Genomic DNA, 20,754 nt, shown 5'->3' with positions numbered 1-20,754 from the left:
TTCACCTTGTACTTCATTCTGCAAATGTTTTATACTCTATTAGAGTTATTACATTATTCTGTTATGCTATAAAATCAACCCCCATATAAGATCGTACTTAAGAAATACATTTAAAAAACCTTCCTGTGCAAATAACCCAAGTTATCTAGAAGAAATAAAAACTGCACCGCAAACCAAACTCAGCTGTTCGACCTGTTGAGCTCGGGAAACTAACTGGTGTTTCATTTTAGTGAGTGCTTTGTTAGATTCCTTCATTTGAACCAAATGAAGTTGATTAAAGTTGATGCATTGATGTGTTTGAAGTGTTTTGTTAGTTGCGATGGATCTCCTGCTGTCTTTTTTCCTCATTATTAAAAGAGGATTTCTTTGAATTTCAAACATCCATTTCCTGTTTATCTGGTCCCGGGTCACAGGTGCAGCAGTCTAAGCAGAGAATCCCAGACCTCCCTAAACAACCACTTCCTCCAGCATATCCAGGACAATACTGAGGCATTCCCAGGCCTGCTGAGAGATATAACCTCTCTAGTGTGTCCTGGGTCTGCCCTGGAGACTCCTCCTCATGGGACAGGCCCCAAACACCTCACCCAGGATATTTTTAATTAAAACATCACAAATAAGTCGTCAGGTCTGATGGTCACATTTGTGAGATTCAACCACCATAAAGCAGAGATCACACAGGACACACTGTGTAACCCTCAGCTCAGGTGTGTTCAGGACATTTGCTTGGAAGAAGCCGTCTGTGGATAAATCCTGCTCTCCACCTCAGCTGTCAGGTTTATCCAGAGAACGGCCGTCCTGACTTCCAGCAGCCCCACAGTCCTCGTTTCTAATAAACTGGCATCACTGAAATGAACTGTCTGCCTCGCTGTTCAATAATCTGCTCTTTGCCAATTTCCCAGCAGAAGCTTCCACTCATATCAGCATTTTTCTGTGATTCTCACATGAACTAAACAGAAAAAGCTGAAGCCAACCTCAGAGTTCCCCGTAGTGAGGAAGAGTTTCCTCTGAGCCACAGCTGAGTTTGATGCGTCCACAAAGGAAGACTGACGGGAGGACAGACTCTGGGAGAAAGGCAGATATTAAAAGATATGAATACAAAGTACGGTGCAACAAACAGGACAGCAGATTATGAAGAGCGGTTAGACCTTCATGTGTCAGTCATTGAAATGTGATCAAAGTTACCTGTTTGACATCCTGATAGAAGAAAATCAGCTTCTTGGATCCGTTTGCAGCAAAGAATTCATGGATCAGACTGAACTGGAAGAATCAGACATTAATGACTCAAAGGTTCAACTCTGAGGAAGGATCACGTCTCTGAACTTACTCTGTCATCAGAGACGATGGCGTCTTCCACCGCCGCCTCCTCCAGGCTGCCGGCGTCTGCCAGCCTGCTCATCAGGTATTTATGTCGGGCATCCAGAGCTGCCCGCCGTTCCTCCTTCACGGCTCTCGCCTGTTTGGCTACTTCTCTCCTCGCCTCATTGGACAGCAGCATCGTCCTTTTACCAGACACCTGGAGAAAGATCAGCTCAGTCTACAGACGCAGAGACCAGTGAGAGCTTGGCCCAAACATCTGCAGGTTTCTGAGGACCACGTTTGACCCTGACTGGAGGCATCGATTCTGAGTGTGACTGCCTAAACTGAGCTACTGTCCCCCCTCCACTGAGACGTTCTCCTGTGATGTGTCATGGGGGGAAGTGTTCCTCACGGTTGGACTCGTGACAAGTTCAGTCAGTTTATTCAAACTTTAAAAAGACGCATTTTCAGTCTCTGGATTTCAGCAGAAACAAATGTGAACACAGCACTTTTTGATTGAGTATAAAAGGATGAAAGAGTCAGTGATTAGTAACATTGTTGCTGACTGATGCTGTTGTAGAGCTGTCTTTGGATCCTCACCTTCCTGGAAGCCTTCCCTGGATTGCTCATATATCATTAACTTGTTTGTGTTCAGTAGAATCAGGTGTTGTGGATGCAGGTCGTAGCTGTGTGAGGCCTGTACAGTCAGCGCTGTGTGAGCGCTGTGTAACGTTAGCTTAGACTTCTTTCTGTTGTTATCATCCTTCAGGTTAATGTTGTTTTCATTATGCATCACAGGAAGTGTGGGTGGCTGTTAGCCTCACAGCTCATGGAGAGTTGCTGCTGCTCTGCCTCCTTTTTGATGTTTCTGCTCTTTGTGGCTTTGTGTTACTTTGTGTCGTGTCTGAAACAAAGTGAGTCCATGTTACTAACTGTAGTCGGCTCTCTGTCTCGTGCACAGCTGACTGTTGTCTGAATGAAAGTGTTTTTGTACTTTGTGTAATCTGTTGGGTCTTTGAGCCCTTTTTAAACAGCATATGAGCCATATGTATGTGTGTATATGAAAGGTTGTTTGTAATACATCAAACTGTTGCTTATTCTAGAGCTGCTGCTGTGCCTGATTGGTCTACTCGCTCGAAACTGAAGGTTGACTTGATTCTTTTGGTTTTTTACATTTTGTCAATAAACCAACTTCTTTATGATTTGAACGGCGTCTCTGACGTGTCACAGGCCTGTCAGCTTTCTTGGTGATTGGTATAGATTTGAGCTTCATGCTCTGGCTGTTGTTGGGTTTTCCTCTTTCATATTAAAGCTTTTGTCCTACATTTGGCTCTAAAGTCTAATTCTAATCCCAGCACTGTGTCTGGGTGTGTGATGCTTGTTTTCCTGCTCTTTCTCATGAAACAGTCACAACATTCTCAGTCCAACTTTCACTCTTTGCTGCGTTTGCTGCAGCTGCAGTGAACATGGTGCCGTTTGCCTTTAAGAAAGTTGTGCACAAAGGCTTTTTCTCTAGCAGACAGCTGTGTGGCTAAAAGTCAGATCATTTTTTACCACCTCAGTCACACTGGACTGAAACAAGAGTGAAACTAGGAAGAATCAGAGTTTGTCCAGTGACTGCACTGATTTTCTTCATATTCACAAACTGATTCTAAGTAGTTGCATCAGCTAATCACCCGGACACTGAGCGTCCAACACGCTCCCTGAAGGGAAACGATTACATCCTCCAAACAATCACAATCTGTCTCTGAATGACTGGAATTATTCTCTGATTTATCAATAACTGGAGTTTATCAATGCAGACACGTTGCCAACATGATGAAGTCAGTCTGAGTCGCATCTCTTTGGCTAACTTAACTCAAGTGGTTGCCGACTATTCTGGTTCTATTCCCATATAACAGCAGGGTTGCTGAGCACCTCTGTCACTCTGCACTTATGTTCCCAGTTCTCTTTTGTGGAGGAATTTTCCAGGAATTCCTGGGACCAGCTTTCCATGAGAGACCCGATCAGGAGCGACTGTCCTGGACACTCCCAGCATCACAGGGACTCACAAACCCGTCTACCACAGTGAGAAGACTGATGGTCACAGGCCCACATGTAGCTTTAGATCACACGTGTGCACTTCCTGTGGTCACTGCTGTAACTCTAGACTCACCGAGGGGCCAGTGGTTGGTGAGGCAGCAGCAGCTGAAGTCATGTGACTAATGGCTCTCAGCTTCTGTCCTCCTATTCGCCGGTGTCCTTCACCTGTCACACCTGGTCAAGAAAGAGTGAGAATGTTCAGAGCTTTAATGGAAAAGAATATTATTACATATAAAAGGCCTCTAACAAGTATTGTAGTGTTAATCAGGATGAAGTCCATCATGAAGACTTCAGAGTGCTTCAGACAGTCGGTGTTTCATCCACAGAGCCTCCAGTCTGCATATCAAAGGATCCTGAGGAATGACAGTGAACCCCGAGTTCCCCTCATTACATTCATGTGTGTGACTGTGAGGAAAAGGTGATTGTATGAACGTGTGTGAGCGAGTGAATGAGGCTTGTATCAGAGTGGAGATAATGTCAGCGGCACAAGCTGGACGCTGCAGGTGTCACATGTGAATCTGTGCATCAGTGTCTGCACCTTTGTGGAGGTGAAGCTCAGGAGGTTTGGATTTGTTCAAAGCTCTGTCTGCTCCATCTTTCTTTCCCTCAGGCCTCTCCAGATCAGGAAGGAGGTCCTGTTCTCCTTCTCCCTCCTGGATTTCTGGATCCAGGGAAGGATCAAAGTCTCTCAGCCCAGCATCAGAGCTTCTGGCTGGGGGAGGACTGGAAGTTTCAGCTGGAGGCTGAGAGCCTGGATCTGCCATCTGAGTCACAATTCAAATATTCTCAGTAATCTCAAAAAGCAACAGAAAGGTGCCATTTTCATGAGCAGTGGGTTATCCAGCAGTTTGATTCATGTCAGCAGCATTTAGTTTGTAACTGCTGACTCACCTCTGGCTGTGTCCTGCTCTCAGGGTCACAGTGGACACTGTACCTTTGACCGAAGCTGCAAAGACAGTCAGCAGGGGTCTGGATGCATTCAGCACCACGTCCTTGTTGGGCAGACACCTTCAGTGACAGGACAGTTTATTATGCTGGTAACGTTAATAAGTCTGATCACCTGTAGAGCTCATTTAAACACATCAGCTGTAGAACATCATGTGTCATGGCGTGTCCAAACTCACAGGCTGCATCCTCCTGAGGACCCGGCCTTCAAGGTCTACGTGGGCCGGGTCCTCCAAAGGTCGGGTAGGCAGGAAGTGAGCGGCTGTGACGGTCTGGCCTTCAGATCCGCGTCACCGCTGTCTCGGTGGAGTTTAATAAACTCAGCCGTCTGCTCCTTGCTGTCTAAAATCTAACAGGACACAGGAGTAAACTCTCGACCGTCTCACACTTCTGTTTAATCACTTTTCTGTTTGGCGTTTATTCAGCTGTGTGAAAACTGTAACTTCAGCCAAACCAAACAAACAACACTGAAAAAAGCCAAACGATAACATTTTTACGTGATCTAAGTGACTTATATATCATGTTTAAACCTGAACAGCCAAAGGCCGTGGGGGTCCAAAAACGATGTGCCTGGAGTCCGCTGTTCTCTAATGACCCTCGACCTCCCGGTTAGCTATCAAGATGGTGGGTAACAGACGTCTCCAAAAACGTCAGAGCACTTTTGCAAATATGTGATATCTTGACAAACCGAGCAGATATTTGAAGTTTACACTCCTACATTCTCAAACAGGAGCCCCAGCAGAGATGGATGGCTGGCACGGCTCTCCGGAGCCCCCAGTCAGAGCAGATGCAGGGCCAGCAGGTGTGGAGACCCCTGGCTGAGGCAGCTGAAGCTGTGGGTGGCTGTCAGCCAGCTCAGGATGCCTTTTGGGCTGCAGCAGCATAAAATCCTCAGCAGGCTGGGTAAGCTTGCGTGAGCTCTCTGTGGAGGCTGTTGCAGCTGAGATGGCTCACCCGAGCGGTGCAAACTTAGTTACCTTCAAGGCTCCAGAGTCAGCTGAGGTCAGCAGCTCAGCCTCTGGGGAGGCTACAATCCCTGGAACAGCCAGGTCTCTACAACCAGAAACAGTCTTTGCATGTGCAGCTTCAGAACCAGACTTGAAGTTCCAGTTAGTGTCCGATGTCCCAGAAACACTCAGGTGCTCACTGAGCAATCTCTTGAGGCCAACACTCACAAAATCAAACCGTCTTTGAGCCTTTGTGGGAACATTTATCGTCTGTGCTGGAAAGGTGGAAACATCTGGGAGATGCAGCCTTAACACACTGGGCTTCACAAGTCCTTGGAGGCAGCTCACTAAACTCAGGGATGCAGACAAAATCAGCACTTGCAGGAACACAATGTGCCCTCTCACAATGAGCTTGGAAGCATAAACTGAGTTTTCCTCACTGACTGTTTCAGACAGGATTGTGGGAGCAACACAAAAAGCAGCTTCAGCTGGAAACACACAGTTTAGTGTCTTTGCTGCTCGCTTTAAGTCACAATAAACAGGAAACTCATTGTGTCTCATGTCAGAATCACTCATATACAGGAAAGGAAGAGGCGGAGCTTATTTCCTGCAGGGAGAGGTTAGCAGTCTGTGTCTTTCTCATTTCTGACTCCTAAAGAGCTGAAAAACACAGGCTGTTATTGGCTGGCTGACACTGGGATTAATGTCCTTGAAGCCAGCAGTCTTTAATGTCCAGGTTCAGAACGGGCAGGTGAAAAACAGTCCTTTATGTCCTCTGATGTTCAATAAACTGTCCTGATTACTGAGGGAGCAGAGAAAGTGTCTCCATCACTCACCACAGCTGGATGCTCTGAAATCCTGGAATCCAGCTGTGGAGAGGAGCGCCGGCGGCGTGGACGCAGTTTAGTAATCAGGGAACGGGAGGCAGGAGGGAAACACAGCTGGGACCAATTACACACACGAGACAGGAAACAGTAACACAGGACTGTCAAAGTAAAACAGGAAATATAACACAGAGTCCAAAGTAAGGAGACGTGGGACACAGTGAAGACACAGAAACAGAAACCAGAACTATAATCACAAAACAAACTCAGAAACATAAAGAGTGAATCAGCTGATTCAGTGTTTGTGACAAAAACATGGATCCTGGTTAATAACTTTTATTTGTTTGTTTCTGTATTATTTTGTGTATCGTTCTTATGAGCTGTTGTTTTGTCAGTGAAATATTATTTCATTGTTTTAAGCTTTTTGTTGACTTTGAAGTGCTTAAGTTGATATTTTTGAACATTTAATTTGTTCGATTATTGTCGAGTCGATAAAACTGTCAAACGCACAGCTGCTTCCAGCATGGCCGGAGGAGAGGTGGCCGAGCAGACGCACAACACACACAGCTCACAGGTTTGCATTTCTAGATATTGCAGATGCTGCAGAAATTGAGAGTAAAGAACTCAGAGATCCAGCGCTGTCTCCTGCCCCTTATTTATACACCACAACACAACGACAGGCGTAACTCACACAAACGGGTAACATGAGGCTCAGATGCTTTGGACGTGTTCACATATACTGGACACAGAATGATGAAGATGGAGCTGCAGGAAGGAGGAAAAGAGGAAAAACACAGAAAAGATTCACAGATGTGGTGAAAAAGGACACGACAGCTTCTGTTTGTTAGTTTGGTTTTTCTTTATTTGGTAAAGATTCAGAAATAAAGAGAAGATCACATGTTTGAATATTATATTAACGTTCTGTAATTACAACAAGTTGTAAAATCTTTCCAGAGTGAGACAGAGACTGTGCAGAGACTGTAGAAGGACAGAGCAGCAGCAGAGCAGTCCAGATACACTGATGATCCTCTGTCAGATCCAGAGGGACACACAGGGCTGATGCTGGACTCTACATTGTGTCTGACAGTGGAGCTGTTCTCAGAGCAGTTCACTCTGCAGCACTGACAGTCATCTGCACTTCATTCCTCTGTCAGTCACTGCTGGATGAAGCTCTCCTCTCCACCTCCCAGTAACATGGCCCAGTCAGAGCGTCTCTACACACAAGCTGCTGCTGCTTCAACCTCTCTGGATCATCAGGACACAGCTGCTCCTCTCTCAGCACACACACCGTCCTGTTTACCATCATCACCTCCACCTGCAGAGAGAAGGAGGAAGAGCAGAGGAGATAAACGAGTGTTTCCAGAGACTCTTCATCAGCTGTCAGTCAGTGATGCAGCACATCCAGTATAAAGAGCAGCAGGGACGTCAGTGCTGGGACTGTACTAGGACTCATTGTTGCTTCACTTTTTCTAATCTTTGGATTTTTATTGAAGTTGCTGAAAATGTTTTTCCCTCCTAGTTTGAGTTTGGACTTTCATTCATTAGAAGAACCTTGGTGTGTCCACTCTGAGCTCTGTAGGAACCCCAACAACAAGCCCAACAATCCAGATGGACGGTTCCAGCTGTTAACTGGAGGAATTCCATCCAAACATCTGCTCTCACTAAATTCTTCCTCACCTACAGACTGTGTTCTTCACTGCTTTAAACTTGGAAATCAATGCAGTCATTGGTCTGCGTGCTGCTTTGTTCAGAGAGCTGATTGGCTGTTGACAGAGTTTGATCAGAGCGTGTCAGCCGTTACTATGGTGACCATAAAGGTGAGAAACAGGAAGTGTTTGTGTCCAATCCTGAAGCCTGTCACCGTTCTCCTCTCACAGCTTCACTGAGAAGCTGCAGCTTTACAGGAAACACTGGATCTTTGTTTCATACTGACTGTGTTTAGTACAATACTGCTGACAGCACCACCCACTCACTCCATCACTCTACTTACTCCAGAGTCTCCAGTCTATAGTCTGGACTCTGCTGAAGATCAGACAGCTGCTTCACATCTGGATCCTTCAGGTTGTTGAAGTACAGGTCCAGCTCTCTCAGATGGGAGGGGTTGGACTTCAGTGCTGCTGCCAGATAATCACAGCTGATCTTTGACAAACCACAGTCGATCAATCTGTATAAAGAATGAAAGATGTAAGTTTATTAGACAAAGTGCTTGAAATCATTCAGTGTTTCATCATCTGTTCAGAGCTGAAGAAGGTTCAGAATGTAGAAGTTTAGAAAATGGAAACTCCAAACAGCTGAAGCCAACAGGAAGCAGCTTCAAACAGGAAACTGTGCAGAGTTTCAGACTATATGTCCTGATGCAGCCAGTTGGATTTTGGAGATTTGAATCTCTGTTCTGTGACTAAGTCCTTGAATCATTTCTTCCAGTTGGTCCAACAAGACAGACTAAGTATTGGACATGTGTTGTGGCTCCATCAGGGGAGCTTCTAAATGTGATGTGATGGCCCCTCTGGGTCTGTCAGGTCACAGCACTGAAGAGAGCTCAGACTGGGCACACAGCTGTTCCAGTCTGGACCAAAGACTCTATACTGGGACTGAGGGACTGCTTTGACTGCACCCACTGGGACTTTTTAAAGGCTCATGTTCTCACTTAGATCATCGATTTCTACTGACATTTCTTTCTGGGAAAAATGGGGATTACTTTGGAAACAGGAAGTATTTTCCCCAATAAGCAGCCCTGGATTAGTAAATCACTCCAACATGTTCTCAGGCAGAAGAAGCTGTCTTGTTATGAGGGAGAGAAGAAAAAGATTGAGGCACAGAAACCTGTTGAAAGAGAGATAAAGCAGCTAAAATCAGGTGTAAAAGTAAAGCAGAGGATGAGCTGAATAAAGGACACTCAAGGCTGGCTTGGAAAGGAATGAAGTCCATGGTGGGGATGCAGGACAAGGAGCAAAGATGAATGTGATGCTGAATCAGCAGAAGACTTGGACTCATTTGATTCCAGCTTTGATATCATTGATTTCAATGAAGAGCTTTGTGATTGTAGCAAAGGGCTGGTAGCTCTGAGAGTCCCACTGATGAGGTGTTTGTGTGGAAATCTCTTAGTGGGACCAAAGAGAGAAAAAGCCCTGGTCCTGATGCTGTGGGAGGGAAATGATTGAAGTGTGCTGTGAGGAACTGACTGGGAGATTTTCACACATTTTCCAGTCCTCCTTGGAACAACAGGAAGTTCCCAGCATATGGAAACAAAGGTTAAGTGTCCTATGGCACTCAGTGATGATGGTGCTGTGGCCCCACCACCTCCACCTCTTTGTAAAGGAACTAACTGTAATCTGAAGTTCAAATGGAACTAAGACTTCCTCCACTAGGTGGCAGTGTCTGATGAGAAAGTGTTAGTGGAGCTGGCCTGGAGTCAGAAACAGGAAGATGCAGGATTTGGGCTGAAATGGGCAAAAGTGGTTAGCACTAGTGCCTTAGAGCAAGAAGGTTGTAGGTTGAAGCTTGTTGGTCAGCTGGGCCTTTCTGTGGAGGTTGGATGTTCTCCCACAGTCCAATGAAATGCTGCTTAGGTTCATTGGTGCTTCTACATTGGCTGTAGGTGTGGATGTGAGGGAGTGCTTCTCTGTCGCTCTCTGTTGGCCCTGTGATGGACTGCTCACCTGTGCAGGTGGACCACGCCTCTTGCCCTATGACAGCTAGGGCACAGGCTGCAGCCCTGTGAGCCTAAGCTGAATAAACAGTTAGCAAAAATGATCCATAGATGGCCTGAAATCCCCCAGTTAGCAGTTTGGTAGATAGCTATGACATGCTAATCCCATCCAGCAGCTGTATTCTACCTGTAAGCTGATCCCTGCTGAGCCAAAGCACTTTTTCATATACAAATTACAACCTTTAATAGAAACCTATTGGTCAGCATCTTATTAGCCTGCTGTTAGCTTCATTCCACAGAAAACTGAGAGAAACTAACAGAGTTGATAAAGAATAAAGAGAAATGTGCTGATTTAAAGCCTTTGAAGTGCTTCAGATGATCTCTGTCCACTTCTGTCCACTCATTCATTCATGTAAGCTTTCTAATGCAGCTTTGATCTTCACAGTCTGCTTGATGAAACTCATTCTAACCCTGAATGTCAGAGTGTTCCTCCTTCTCTTTCCCATCATTCATGCTGGCAGTGGAGGAGATTTGGATGTTGGACTGTGTTTTGGATGATGTGTGTATGTTTGTGTTGGACTGCTGTCTGTAAAGCAAACGCACATTTTGCTTTGGATTTCAGTGTCAGACAGACTTTAAGGTGCAATGAAGAGTTTGAGAGTTTCACAGTGAATTTTCCAGTGGAGGATTTTTCTTCTTCTTTGAAGGTTTGAAATGTGAACATTGTTCTGCTGCAGTCAATGGACTAAACCAGAGAAGAAGAAAACAGACTTTACCATGAAGATCCTCAGTGTGGATCAGTATAATATCAGCCTGATGTCTGCAGTTTAGTGTCAGCACAACTTTCACATCATATTCATCTCAGCACAACTAAAACATGCTGACTGACCCCAGAGTTTCAAGTTTACATCCTGGACTCTCCAGGAAACCACACAGATGCTTCACTCCTGGATCCTGCAGCTTGTTGTTGAAGCTCAGGTCCAGCTCTCTCAGATGGGAGGGGTTGGACTTCAGTGCTGCTGCCAGATAATCACAGCTGATCTCTGACAAACCACAGCCCATCAATCTGTATAAAGAATGAAAGATGTAAGTTTATTAGACAAAGTGCTTGAAATCATTCAGTGTTTCATCATCTGTTCAGAGCTGAAGAAGGTTCAGAATGTAGAAGTTTAGAAAATGGAAACTCCAAACAGCTGAAGCCAACAGGAAGCAGCTTCAAACAAACACGACAAGAGAAAAACTTCTGAATGTTTCACATTAAAGTCGTACATTTCTCATAAAAACAGGACAAAGACTTGAAAAAGTCGTGTTTTTCCTTCCAGGAACCACATGGCTTCACTTTTAAAGGTGAAGTGTGACAGAAATGGACATATTTGAAGTCCAACACCTTTTTCCAGTCACATTATTAAAGCAGACAAACTACAAGCTCATTTTCATTCCAACAAGTCATCTTCTGACCTGGACTAACAACACTGGTCTCTATGTGCAGCTGGCTGTGAGACCAGTGCTCAGGGAGCGTCTACAAAGTGCAACACTGAAAGAACATCACACACTCATTTGCTTCCAGCACTTTCACACAAACATCTACTGTCATTATTGTCACCAAACTCTGTGGATCCTTTATTGCAAATTCAAATGGGATCAAATGGTCAGACAAAAGAGGGTTATGAGGAAATATGATGAAATGTTGTGTATTAGCAGCAACTTATTGAATCTTTTTCCTCAGAAACCAAACAAAATGATTGACAAACATGTTTTTACAAACTCAGTGTTGGACTTGGATCAGCAGGATAAGCTGATGTTTAAAGGCATTTGAGTCTCGCTGTATGAGAGTCCAGTTCTTACTCAATATTTATGGATGATGTTCTTTCAGTGTTGCACTTTGTTTGGCACAAAATGAAATTATTTGGCCTCTCAGATGCTTTTAGAGATTCCCAAATGACTGATGATGACATCTCTGGGGTCTGATTGATAGAAAAAAAATCTCTTTGAGACCTTTTGTAACTGACAAACTCTTCATCTGCTAACAACACTGAGTTGAATCTCCATGGCTGATAGTTGGAGCAGGCATCAGGAATACACATTGAAAAAACAAGAGGAGAAATCACCAGAGTCTTATAATCACATTCTGTAACTAAAGGGAGACGTTTTTCTATACAAATATATGTTTTATGGACATTAGAAAAAAAAGAGTATTGATGTGAAGCAGGATTATGAAATCTCCATACATCAGCCAGCCCATAATTATCAAGAAAGCTCTGAATGACGCATGCTGACTTTGGACTAAGTGTACTTTTGTGTGAACTGTGGTCCATAGCAGATAATGAGCAGTTTAGGTCTCCCTCAAAGATGATATTGTGTGATGACATATTGGGGAGCCGCGCAAAGACATTAGTGAAAAATCTGTGATCGTCCCAATTAGAGGCGTAGATATTTGCTAAGATCAAATGAAAACCATAAACTATATTTTCTGCACTTAAAATCCTGTAATTTTCTCATAAATCGACAGTGCGCCTTATGGATGAATTCTGGTTGTGCTTACTGACCTCGAACCGATTTTATGTGCTACACGGCGCTCAGAAACCTTTCAAAAGATGTTTTGGTACGACTTTGCTCAGCTACGAGGCCGCACCGCTTGATGGATTGTTGGAGCATTACAGCTACGAGGAGCCTCGCGGAGTGATACGTACTCTGCTTCAACGTAATATTACTGTATTGAGTGTGTATAAGGACCATAAATGGCACCTGTAAGAGACACGGTTACAAAGAGGGTTTCAAACTCCAGGCTGTCAGTCACGCAGTAGAACCTGGGAACAGAGCAGCTGCTTGTTATTATGCTCAGCGTCTGTTTACATTTTGACTGCACGATTGTGAGCTTTTTGTTATGCACAAACACAACATTGTTTTCTTTTATTTATGGAGCATTATTATTTAATAAATGCTGATCATTTATTTCTGAGTAATTGTTTCATGTACATCTACGCTGTATGTTAATAAATGTGCCTGTGTGAGATTTGGGACACAGCTTTGACTAAGAACTCTCTTTTTGTTCGAACTTTCTGGCTTTAAAAATATCGAGATATATATCGTATACCGCCATCAAGCTAAAGAATATCGAGATATGAACTTTGGGTCATATCGCCCAGTCGTAATATTGCAATAGGTTGTCCGTTAAACTCAAGCGGGGCTTGGGCCCTGGCACGGCGTAGCCACACAATCCTGGTAGTAGTGACGCTCGGCTATGACGGCGTGCGGGTTACCAGCTGGCTTTCTCAGGATAGGGCTCCTGTGTGAGCGGTCGACAATAACGTCTTTATCCATACCCAGCACTTCACGTAGTAGCACGGATACGGCCGTGGAGGAGCTCGAGTCCAGGCCCTCTGGGATCCCTATGATGTGGATGTTAGCTCTCCGCTTCCTGCCTTCATCACATTTATCCTTCAGGTCAGACAGCTCCTCCTTCATACTCTCTACTGTAGACTGCAGGGTGGTCACCTCATCGCTCCACATTGACAGCCCATCCTCAGCTTCTTTCACTGTAACCTTTACTCCATCAACTTCGCCGCACGTCGCCGCCATGCTGTTAGCGATCTCATTTCTCAGTCCTTGCACGTCAGCCCTTATATTGTCAAAATCTTCTTTCAATGCATTTCTGAGTTCTTCTTTTAACAGCGTACTAATGTCCTCTTTAATGGATTGAAGAAGCTCCAGTTTTAGAGCAGTAGGATCCACATCACGCGCGTCTGTTGAGTCTGCTCTTCAGCGGCCGTAGAGCTGGACGCTGCCCTTTGGCCATCATCGATACTCTCGCCCGAGATCGCACCGGGGCTAAAATATTCACCTGCTCAGCTGTTTTTGATCAGTTTGAGCCTGTGTGGTTTGATCAGGTGGAGGAACGATGTGATGCTATAAAGACATCATCTTGTCCAAATGATGTTGTTCCAACACGTGTTTAAAAAGATTTTAAAGGTTGTTGGTTCCGACATCTTAGCGATTTTTAACAGCAGTCTTAGTTCAGGTGTTGTACAGCCTGTTTTAAACATGCTGTTGTACAGCCTGTACTAAAAACCTGATCTGGATCCTCTGTCCGCTCAAACTTCAGGCCTATTTCAAAGCTTCCCTTCCTGTCGAAGATTTTGTAAAAGATTATATTTGTTCAGCTGCAATCTGTTGTAAAGGTTTCAGTCTGGTTTTAAAGCTCTTCACAGCACTGAAACTGCACTTTGAAAAGTTCTTAATGATCTTTTATCAGCCACTGATCAGGAGACTCAGCTGTGCTTTTGGATCTGACCGCTGCCTTGACCACAGCATCTTGACCTCACCATTGGAGCATGGCGGCATCAAGGGCGCTCTATTAGACTGGTTCAGCTCTTTTATTAAATCGCATTATTACATTTGGGGCTTATATTTGACGGCAATTTGAAAAACAGCTGAGCTCAGTTGTACAGCGGTCTTTCTTCAAACTGAGGCTTTTATCTAAGGTGAGATCATTTCTATCTTTTAAAAACCTTGAACGGGCGATCCACGTTTTCATGACGTCCCAGCTGGATTATTGTAACTCCTTATATGTTGGAGTTAGTGGGACCTGCCTGGCAAGACTGCAGCTGGTCCAGAAAGCTGCAGCTCGTCTTCTGACACAAGCTCAAAGACATTTATCGTCCCAACAACCACATATACGCTGGTCCCTCGCTGTAACACAGTTCACCTTTGGCGGCCTCGCTGTTTCGCTGATCTTTTTTGTGCAATTTTGCATGTTTTTGTTTTTTACAGCGCATTGTGTTCTGCGTCCTGATTGGCTGTAGACCATTGTCAGCCAATCTCGTGCCGTGTCTCCTGTACAGTACAGAATGTGTTCAAATTTACAGCAGTGTGACTCTGCAGTGCTGCACTGTATGTTTGTACGTTTTGTCCCAACAAACAACAATGATGACGAGACGTTTTGCACCTGTGGTAGCAGCCAAAGGCAGAGGAAGATGCTGACCATCATAGTTTCAACAAGGAGGCAAAAAGGTTGTAACTGTCCACAACAAGAACATCGTAAGGATGGAGTCAGCTTTGGCTTTGTGGCTCAGTGACCGCAGGAAAAAGAACATCGTGCTGGACACCAACATTATCTGCAGAAAAACTCAAAAGCTTTATGAAACTTTACCTGACAGCGAGGAGCCCAGGCCATGGACGAGTGCTCCTCACACAGAAGCTCATTTAATGCCAGCAAAGGCTGATTTGACACGTTTCAGAAACACTTTGCTTTCATTCTTTAATAATGAACTTATTTTTCTATGAAGGTTTGAACTTTGTTTAAACAAGAGAGAAAAGTGTGAAAATGTTCATGCCTGTCTGAGAAAAGTGTAGAAAGTGTGCAGTGAGGGTTTAACTGCCTTAAAACTTCTATAATACTTGTAAAACATAAAGCTGCTACTTCATTCTGAGACTTATTTTTAGAACGTAACTCGATAAACGAGCGACCGCAGTACTGTATTGTGTTTATTTTGAAAACTCTCAACAGGATCTTCAGATTTATTTTGAAAGCTTTATCTGGAAAACACAAACACATAAGCAGGAAACAAAGAGCGTGATATGAAACGATAGACGTTTTCATATGGTCATCATATATACATCGTTCTATCGAACAGCCCCAGCTCCTGCTGTCAGTCTCTGTAAATCTGCTCTGAAAACACATTTGTATTCACTGGCTTTTAATACAGCATGAGAGTTATTTGATATTTGATGTGTGATATTAATATTAGGAGTTATTTTAATAGTTATTTTGGATTCTTGTACAGCACTGTGGTCAACGCTGCTGCTGTAATTAATGTGCTATAAACACATAAACAATCTGCAGTTAAACATCCAAAACTAAAGATGTGATCGCTGCCTTTAGAAAATGTGCTGATGCACAAGATATCAGCTCCATTAAGGTGGAATGTGGCCGTGTTAGAAACATGTTGGAAGAAGTTTGAAGCTGAAACTGTGAAGCTGAGAGTGAAAGAGCTCCAGCGTCTGTCACAGGAAACTTGCTTATTTCCACACTGATGAAAGCATCAAGCTTTGATTTCCTGCTGCTTTTATTGAGTCACACTGTGAAACTGAGCCACAGCTGAACCAGCATCCCTGTACAGCAGACACTTACAGCGCTTGGCTGCTTCCATTGGACCCTCTGCACAGAGCTTCAGTTTCCTCTTCTGGTCCCAAAGTGCAGAACAACAAGGTTTCAAACAGCTTCGTTCCAGCAGCATCAGCCACAGACATGCAGAGAGAATCCTTTGGTTGTGTTGTGTGTTTGCATATCTGCTGTGTTGCTTTGTGAGGATGGATCATCTCCTGCAGCTCCAGATAAACAAGCTGGACCTGAACCTGGTAGCTTCACTTAGAAGACACTTGTGACGGGAACGTGTGAGAAGTTTTGTGCAGACAAGTTTGGATTTAGAGTGTGGGACGAGCTCTCCACAGTCTTTGTGGAGATCCACATTCTGCATACTGCCTGTGAGAAGCTGCAGACATTTGTCCTCCAAATCCACTGAGCAGCTGCTCGTGGTGGTATTAGCTTCATGTGTGCGTGTTAGCATGAAGCCTCAGTCACACTCTGCTGTGGACACGGTCACGGACAGCTGGACGCCTGATGGACGAGTCGTCCTTCCTGTTAAACTTCTTTGAGCATGAGAAGAGCATGAGAAGCTCAGTGGACACTGTTCAGGGTTTTAACTCTCGCTTTCACTTCAGCTTCACCAACAACAGCACAAGCAGAGCAGCCCACTGCCTGCATGGCTGGGACAGCGCCCCCTGGTGACTGTAAACCACTACAACATGTAGACGGCCGTCTGCAGGCTGGATGTAGCACCACCGCAGAGACGTGCTGCAGCTCTGTTTAGTTACCCAGCTGACAGCAGAGGCTGTAGTTTACTGTTACCAACATGGAAAACTGAAGCTTCACCAGCTGGAGCTACAGAGCTGGAGAACAAAGGAGACTGAGAGGCCAGAATGATGTGGGAGGAAACATCAAGAGCCTGTTTGAAAGGAGACACATGTGGATGCTGTGCCAGTCTGTGGTCTGTCAGAAGTCAGCTGAGTCACACTGCAAGAAGCTGCAGAATCTCAGAGGAGGAGATTTGGAAGTGTTTGTGGGACAAACTGGACTCAAAGAAAGAAGATGTTTGTGAAGTCTTTGGTGGAGGTGAGCAGTGTGAAGCAGAACACATGCAGATGAATCAGGAGGGAACAAACTGAGTGGGCGGAGCTGCCTGAGCCCCGCCCACTCAGCTTCTCTCTGGAACTAAACGTCTGCTTCATCTCTGCCTCTTTTCTTCATCCTCCACCTCTCTTTTCTCTTCTTCAGTGTTCTGCAGCCACGGAGCCTCACAGCCGTTAGCACGCCCATACCTGAGCAGCTAGCATTACCCAGCATGCCGTGCAGCAGTGTCAGTTTGTAAATGTGCAAGAATTCCTGCTCCAAACTGTTTCACAGATTGCTGTGTGCCGTGACCTTTGACCTGCTAAAGACAGTCAGCTGTGGATTATTCATTGTTGTGTCTGATACTTAGAACTGTGAGGAAGAAGCTACACAGTTAATCAGGGTCCCCTCTCTCTGAATCAGGAAAGGTGGGCAGGCCGCGTGTGGGCCGCGGGCCATACGTTGAGTATCACTGTTTGAAATGTGAACATTGTTCTGCTGCAGTCAATGGACTAAACCAGAGAAGAAGAAAACAGACTTTACCATGAAGATCCTCAGTGTGGATCAGTATAATATCAGCCTGATGTCTGCAGTTTAGTGTCAGCACAACTTTCACATCATATTCATCTCAGCACAACTAAAACATGCTGACTGACCCCAGAGTTTCAAGTTTACATCCTGGACTCTCCAGGAAACCACACAGATGCTTCACTCCTGGATCCTGCAGCTTGTTGTTCCAGCTCAGGTCCAGCTCTCTCAGATGGGAGGGGTTGGACTTCAGTGCTGCTGCCAGATAATCACAGCTGATCTCTGACAAACCACAGCTCCACAATCTGTATAAAGAATGAAAGATGTAAGTTTATTAGACAAAGTGCTTGAAATCATTCAGTGTTTCATCATCTGTTCAGAGCTGAAGAAGGTTCAGAATGTAGAAGTTTAGAAAATGGAAACTCCAAACAGCTGAAGCCAACAGGAAGCAGCTTCAAACAAACACAACAAGAGAAAAAACTCTGAATGTTTCACATTAAAGTCGTACATTTCTAACAAGAGTGTTTTAAAGACAGAGTCACTGATGATCATCTTCTGCCCAGTAAAACTTTGGTTTTCCTCATGTGAGTGTTAATGATGCACAAAGACTGTGAGTACAAAGAGGGAGCGAGGAGGATGACAGAGAGATGGTACAGGAGCATCAAGAACCCGGCGAGGAAATGAGCAGAAGGACTTTGGAGCCTGTTGGACTGAAGCTTTGACAGAGACGTGTTTGACTGGACACCACCAGGACAGACTTTTAATCCCAGGATTTGGATGAGCTTTCTGTCTTTATGGTCACAAATGATGCTGTAACTCTGTGAATGTCCTGGAACTGTCAGCAGTGTGGTTACGTCCTTTTGACCTGAGTTTCCACAGCTCTTATAACAGCAGTGTACATTCAGACTGAGACACGCTTCAGTCTGTATGGACCTGTTTCTGTAGCTGCCACCATCATTCTACATGTTTGTACATCAGCTTATCAAATCCTGTCTGCTGTCTTCATTTATTACTCTTCACCTGCTTCACTGTCACTGTGTGGGCGGAGCTGCCTGAGCCCCACCCACACAGACACAGCTCCTCTCTAGAGTTAAACTTCTGCTTCATCTCCGCCTCTTTTCTTCATCCTCCACCTCTCTTTTCTCTTCTTCAGTGTTCTGCAGCCACAGAGTCTCACAGCCGTTAGCACACCCATACCTGAGCAGCTAGCATTACCCAGCATGCCGTGCAGCAGTGTCAGTTTGTAAATGTGCAAGAATTCCTGCTCCAAACTGTTTCCCAGAGTGCTGTGTGCCGTGACCTTTGACCTGCTAAAGACAGTCAGCTGTGGATTATTCATTGTTGTGTCTGATACTTAGAACTGTGAGGAAGAAGCTACACAGTTAATCAGGGTCCCCTCTCTCTGAATTAGGAAAGGTGGGCAGGCCGCGTGTGGGCCGCGGGCCATACGTTGAGCATCACTGTTTGAAATGTGAACATTGTTCTGCTGCAGTCAATGGACTAAACCAGAGAAGAAGAAAACAGACTTTACCATGAAGATCCTCAGTGTGGATCAGTATAATATCAGCCTGATGTCTGCAGTTTAGTGTCAGCACAACTTTCACATCATATTCATCTCAGCACAACTAAAACATGCTGACTGACCTCAGAGTTTCAAATCGACATCGTGGATTCTCCAGGAAACCACACAGATGCTTCACTCCTGTATCCTTCAGGTTGCTGTAGGTTCCACTCAGGTCCACCTCTGTGGGATACGAGGGGTTGGACTTCAGTGCTGCTGCCAGATAATCAAGGCCAATATCTGACAAACCACAGCTCTTCAATCTGTATAAAGAATGAAAGATGTAAGTTTATTAGACAAAGTGCTTGAAATCATTCAGTGTTTCATCATCTGTTCAGAGCTGAAGAAGGTTCAGAATGTAGAAGTTTAGAAAATGGAAACTCCAAACAGCTGAAGCCAACAGGAAGCAGCTTCAAACAAACACAACAAGAGAAAAAACTCTGAATGTTTCACATTAAAGTCGTACATTTCTCATAAAAACAGGACAAAGACTTGAAAAAGTCGTGTTTTCCCTTCCAGGAACCACATGGCTTCACTTTTAAAGGTGAAGTGTGAAAGAAATGGACATATTTGAAGTCCAACACCTTTTTCCAGTCACATTATTAAAGCAGACAAACTACAAGCTCATTTTCATTCCAACAAGTCATCTTCTGACCTGGACTAACAACACTGGTCTCTATGTGCAGCTGGCTGTGAGACCAGTGCTCAGGGAGCGTCTACAAAGTGCAACACTGAAAGAACATCACACACTCATTTGCTTCCAGCACTTTCACACAAACATCTACTGTCATTATTGTCACCAAACTCTGTGGATCCTTTATTGCAAATTCAAATGGGATCAAATGGTCAGACAAAAGAGGGTTATGAGGAAATATGATGAAATGTTGTGTATTAGCAGCAAGTTATTGAATCATTTTCCTCAGAAACCAAACAAAATGATTGACAAACATGTTTTTACAAACTCAGTGTTGGACTTGGATCAGCAGGATAAGCTGATGTTTAAAGGCATTTGAGTCTCGCTGTATGAGAGTCCAGTTCTTACTCAATATTTATGGATGATGTTCTTTCAGTGTTGCACTTTGTAGACGCTCCCTGAGCCTCACAGCCAGCTGCACATGGACCAGCTGACATTACCCAGCATTAGAGGCGGCTGTAAAAAATTCATGTTCCCATTTAAATGGTTTTAATTTGAATAAAACGATGTTGATTCATTCAATCCTGAATCGATGTTTAATATAAATGTATTTTGCCAGAATCTCAGGTTAAAGCTCACAAACTATTTCAACAAGCAGCAAACAGATAAAACAGTAAATGAGAGCAGCTAAACACACAAAGATGGAAACACAGAGCGTGGATCGTTCACTCGACGGCACGTACACGGACACGCCGTCGGGGCTGAAAGTGGACAGCTCACAGATCCTGAAGCTGCAGGTTTCATCTGTCTCCAACCAAAACTGAGTGAAGCAGCAGCAAAAGAAGATCCAAACTCTGCTTCACGTTTGATCAATATGCTCATGAATTCTCTCTGACTTTGGCTGTTCCTGCCTGCACAGCTCTCTCTCTCTCTCAGTGTACTCCAAGAACAGCTTCAAACATCTGTTTCTGCATCATTCACTGTTTATTAGCCACCAGTCTGCTGTTGTGTTCAGTGCTGTCGGCCTCTGACAGTAAAGCCTCATTTCTGCTGTTCCATGGAAACTTTTTAAAATGATGACAGATTACAAACTCTCAGCTGTGTCTGTAATCAAACCTCT

General features: G+C 44.5%; 2 protein-coding genes across 3 annotated transcripts in view; both read right to left on the bottom strand.

Annotated features, from left to right (window-relative positions):
* LOC147302878 (protein NLRC3-like) overlaps positions 1–20,754 on the bottom strand; it is a 238,239-nt gene that overhangs the window by 99,098 nt on the left and 118,387 nt on the right. The window contains exons 4-6 of one of the 2 annotated variants that reach the window (XM_086284402.1): positions 19,084–19,263; positions 17,568–17,744; positions 10,633–10,809 (exon numbers count right to left, since the gene is read on the bottom strand). In XM_086284402.1, coding sequence (XP_086140528.1) covers positions 10,633–10,809; positions 17,568–17,744; positions 19,084–19,263 — 534 coding nt within the window. Of the gene's footprint in view, positions 1–10,632; positions 10,810–17,567; positions 17,745–19,064; positions 19,264–20,754 lie in introns of those variants that run through there. The other variant, XM_086284403.1, reaches the window with a different exon arrangement.
* LOC147302880 (dynein axonemal heavy chain 5-like) lies at positions 918–4,142 on the bottom strand. Its single transcript, XM_086284252.1, has 5 exons — positions 3,917–4,142; positions 3,452–3,552; positions 1,325–1,513; positions 1,183–1,257; positions 918–1,061 (listed from the first exon to the last, which is right to left on the bottom strand). The coding sequence occupies exons 1-5, from the start codon at positions 4,140–4,142 to the stop codon at positions 918–920; spliced, it is 735 nt and encodes a 244-aa protein (XP_086140378.1).

Source organism: Aulonocara sp. 'chitande type north' Nkhata Bay, linkage group LG23, assembly GCF_057382095.1.
Source record: "Aulonocara sp. 'chitande type north' Nkhata Bay isolate Kocher_YH1m ecotype deep benthic linkage group LG23, A_spYH_male_GT1.1, whole genome shotgun sequence".
Classification (NCBI taxonomy): Eukaryota; Metazoa; Chordata; class Actinopteri; order Cichliformes; family Cichlidae; genus Aulonocara; species Aulonocara sp. 'chitande type north' Nkhata Bay.
Note: the sequence above shows the minus strand (reverse complement) of the source record. Positions and strands in the feature narration are given on the sequence as shown.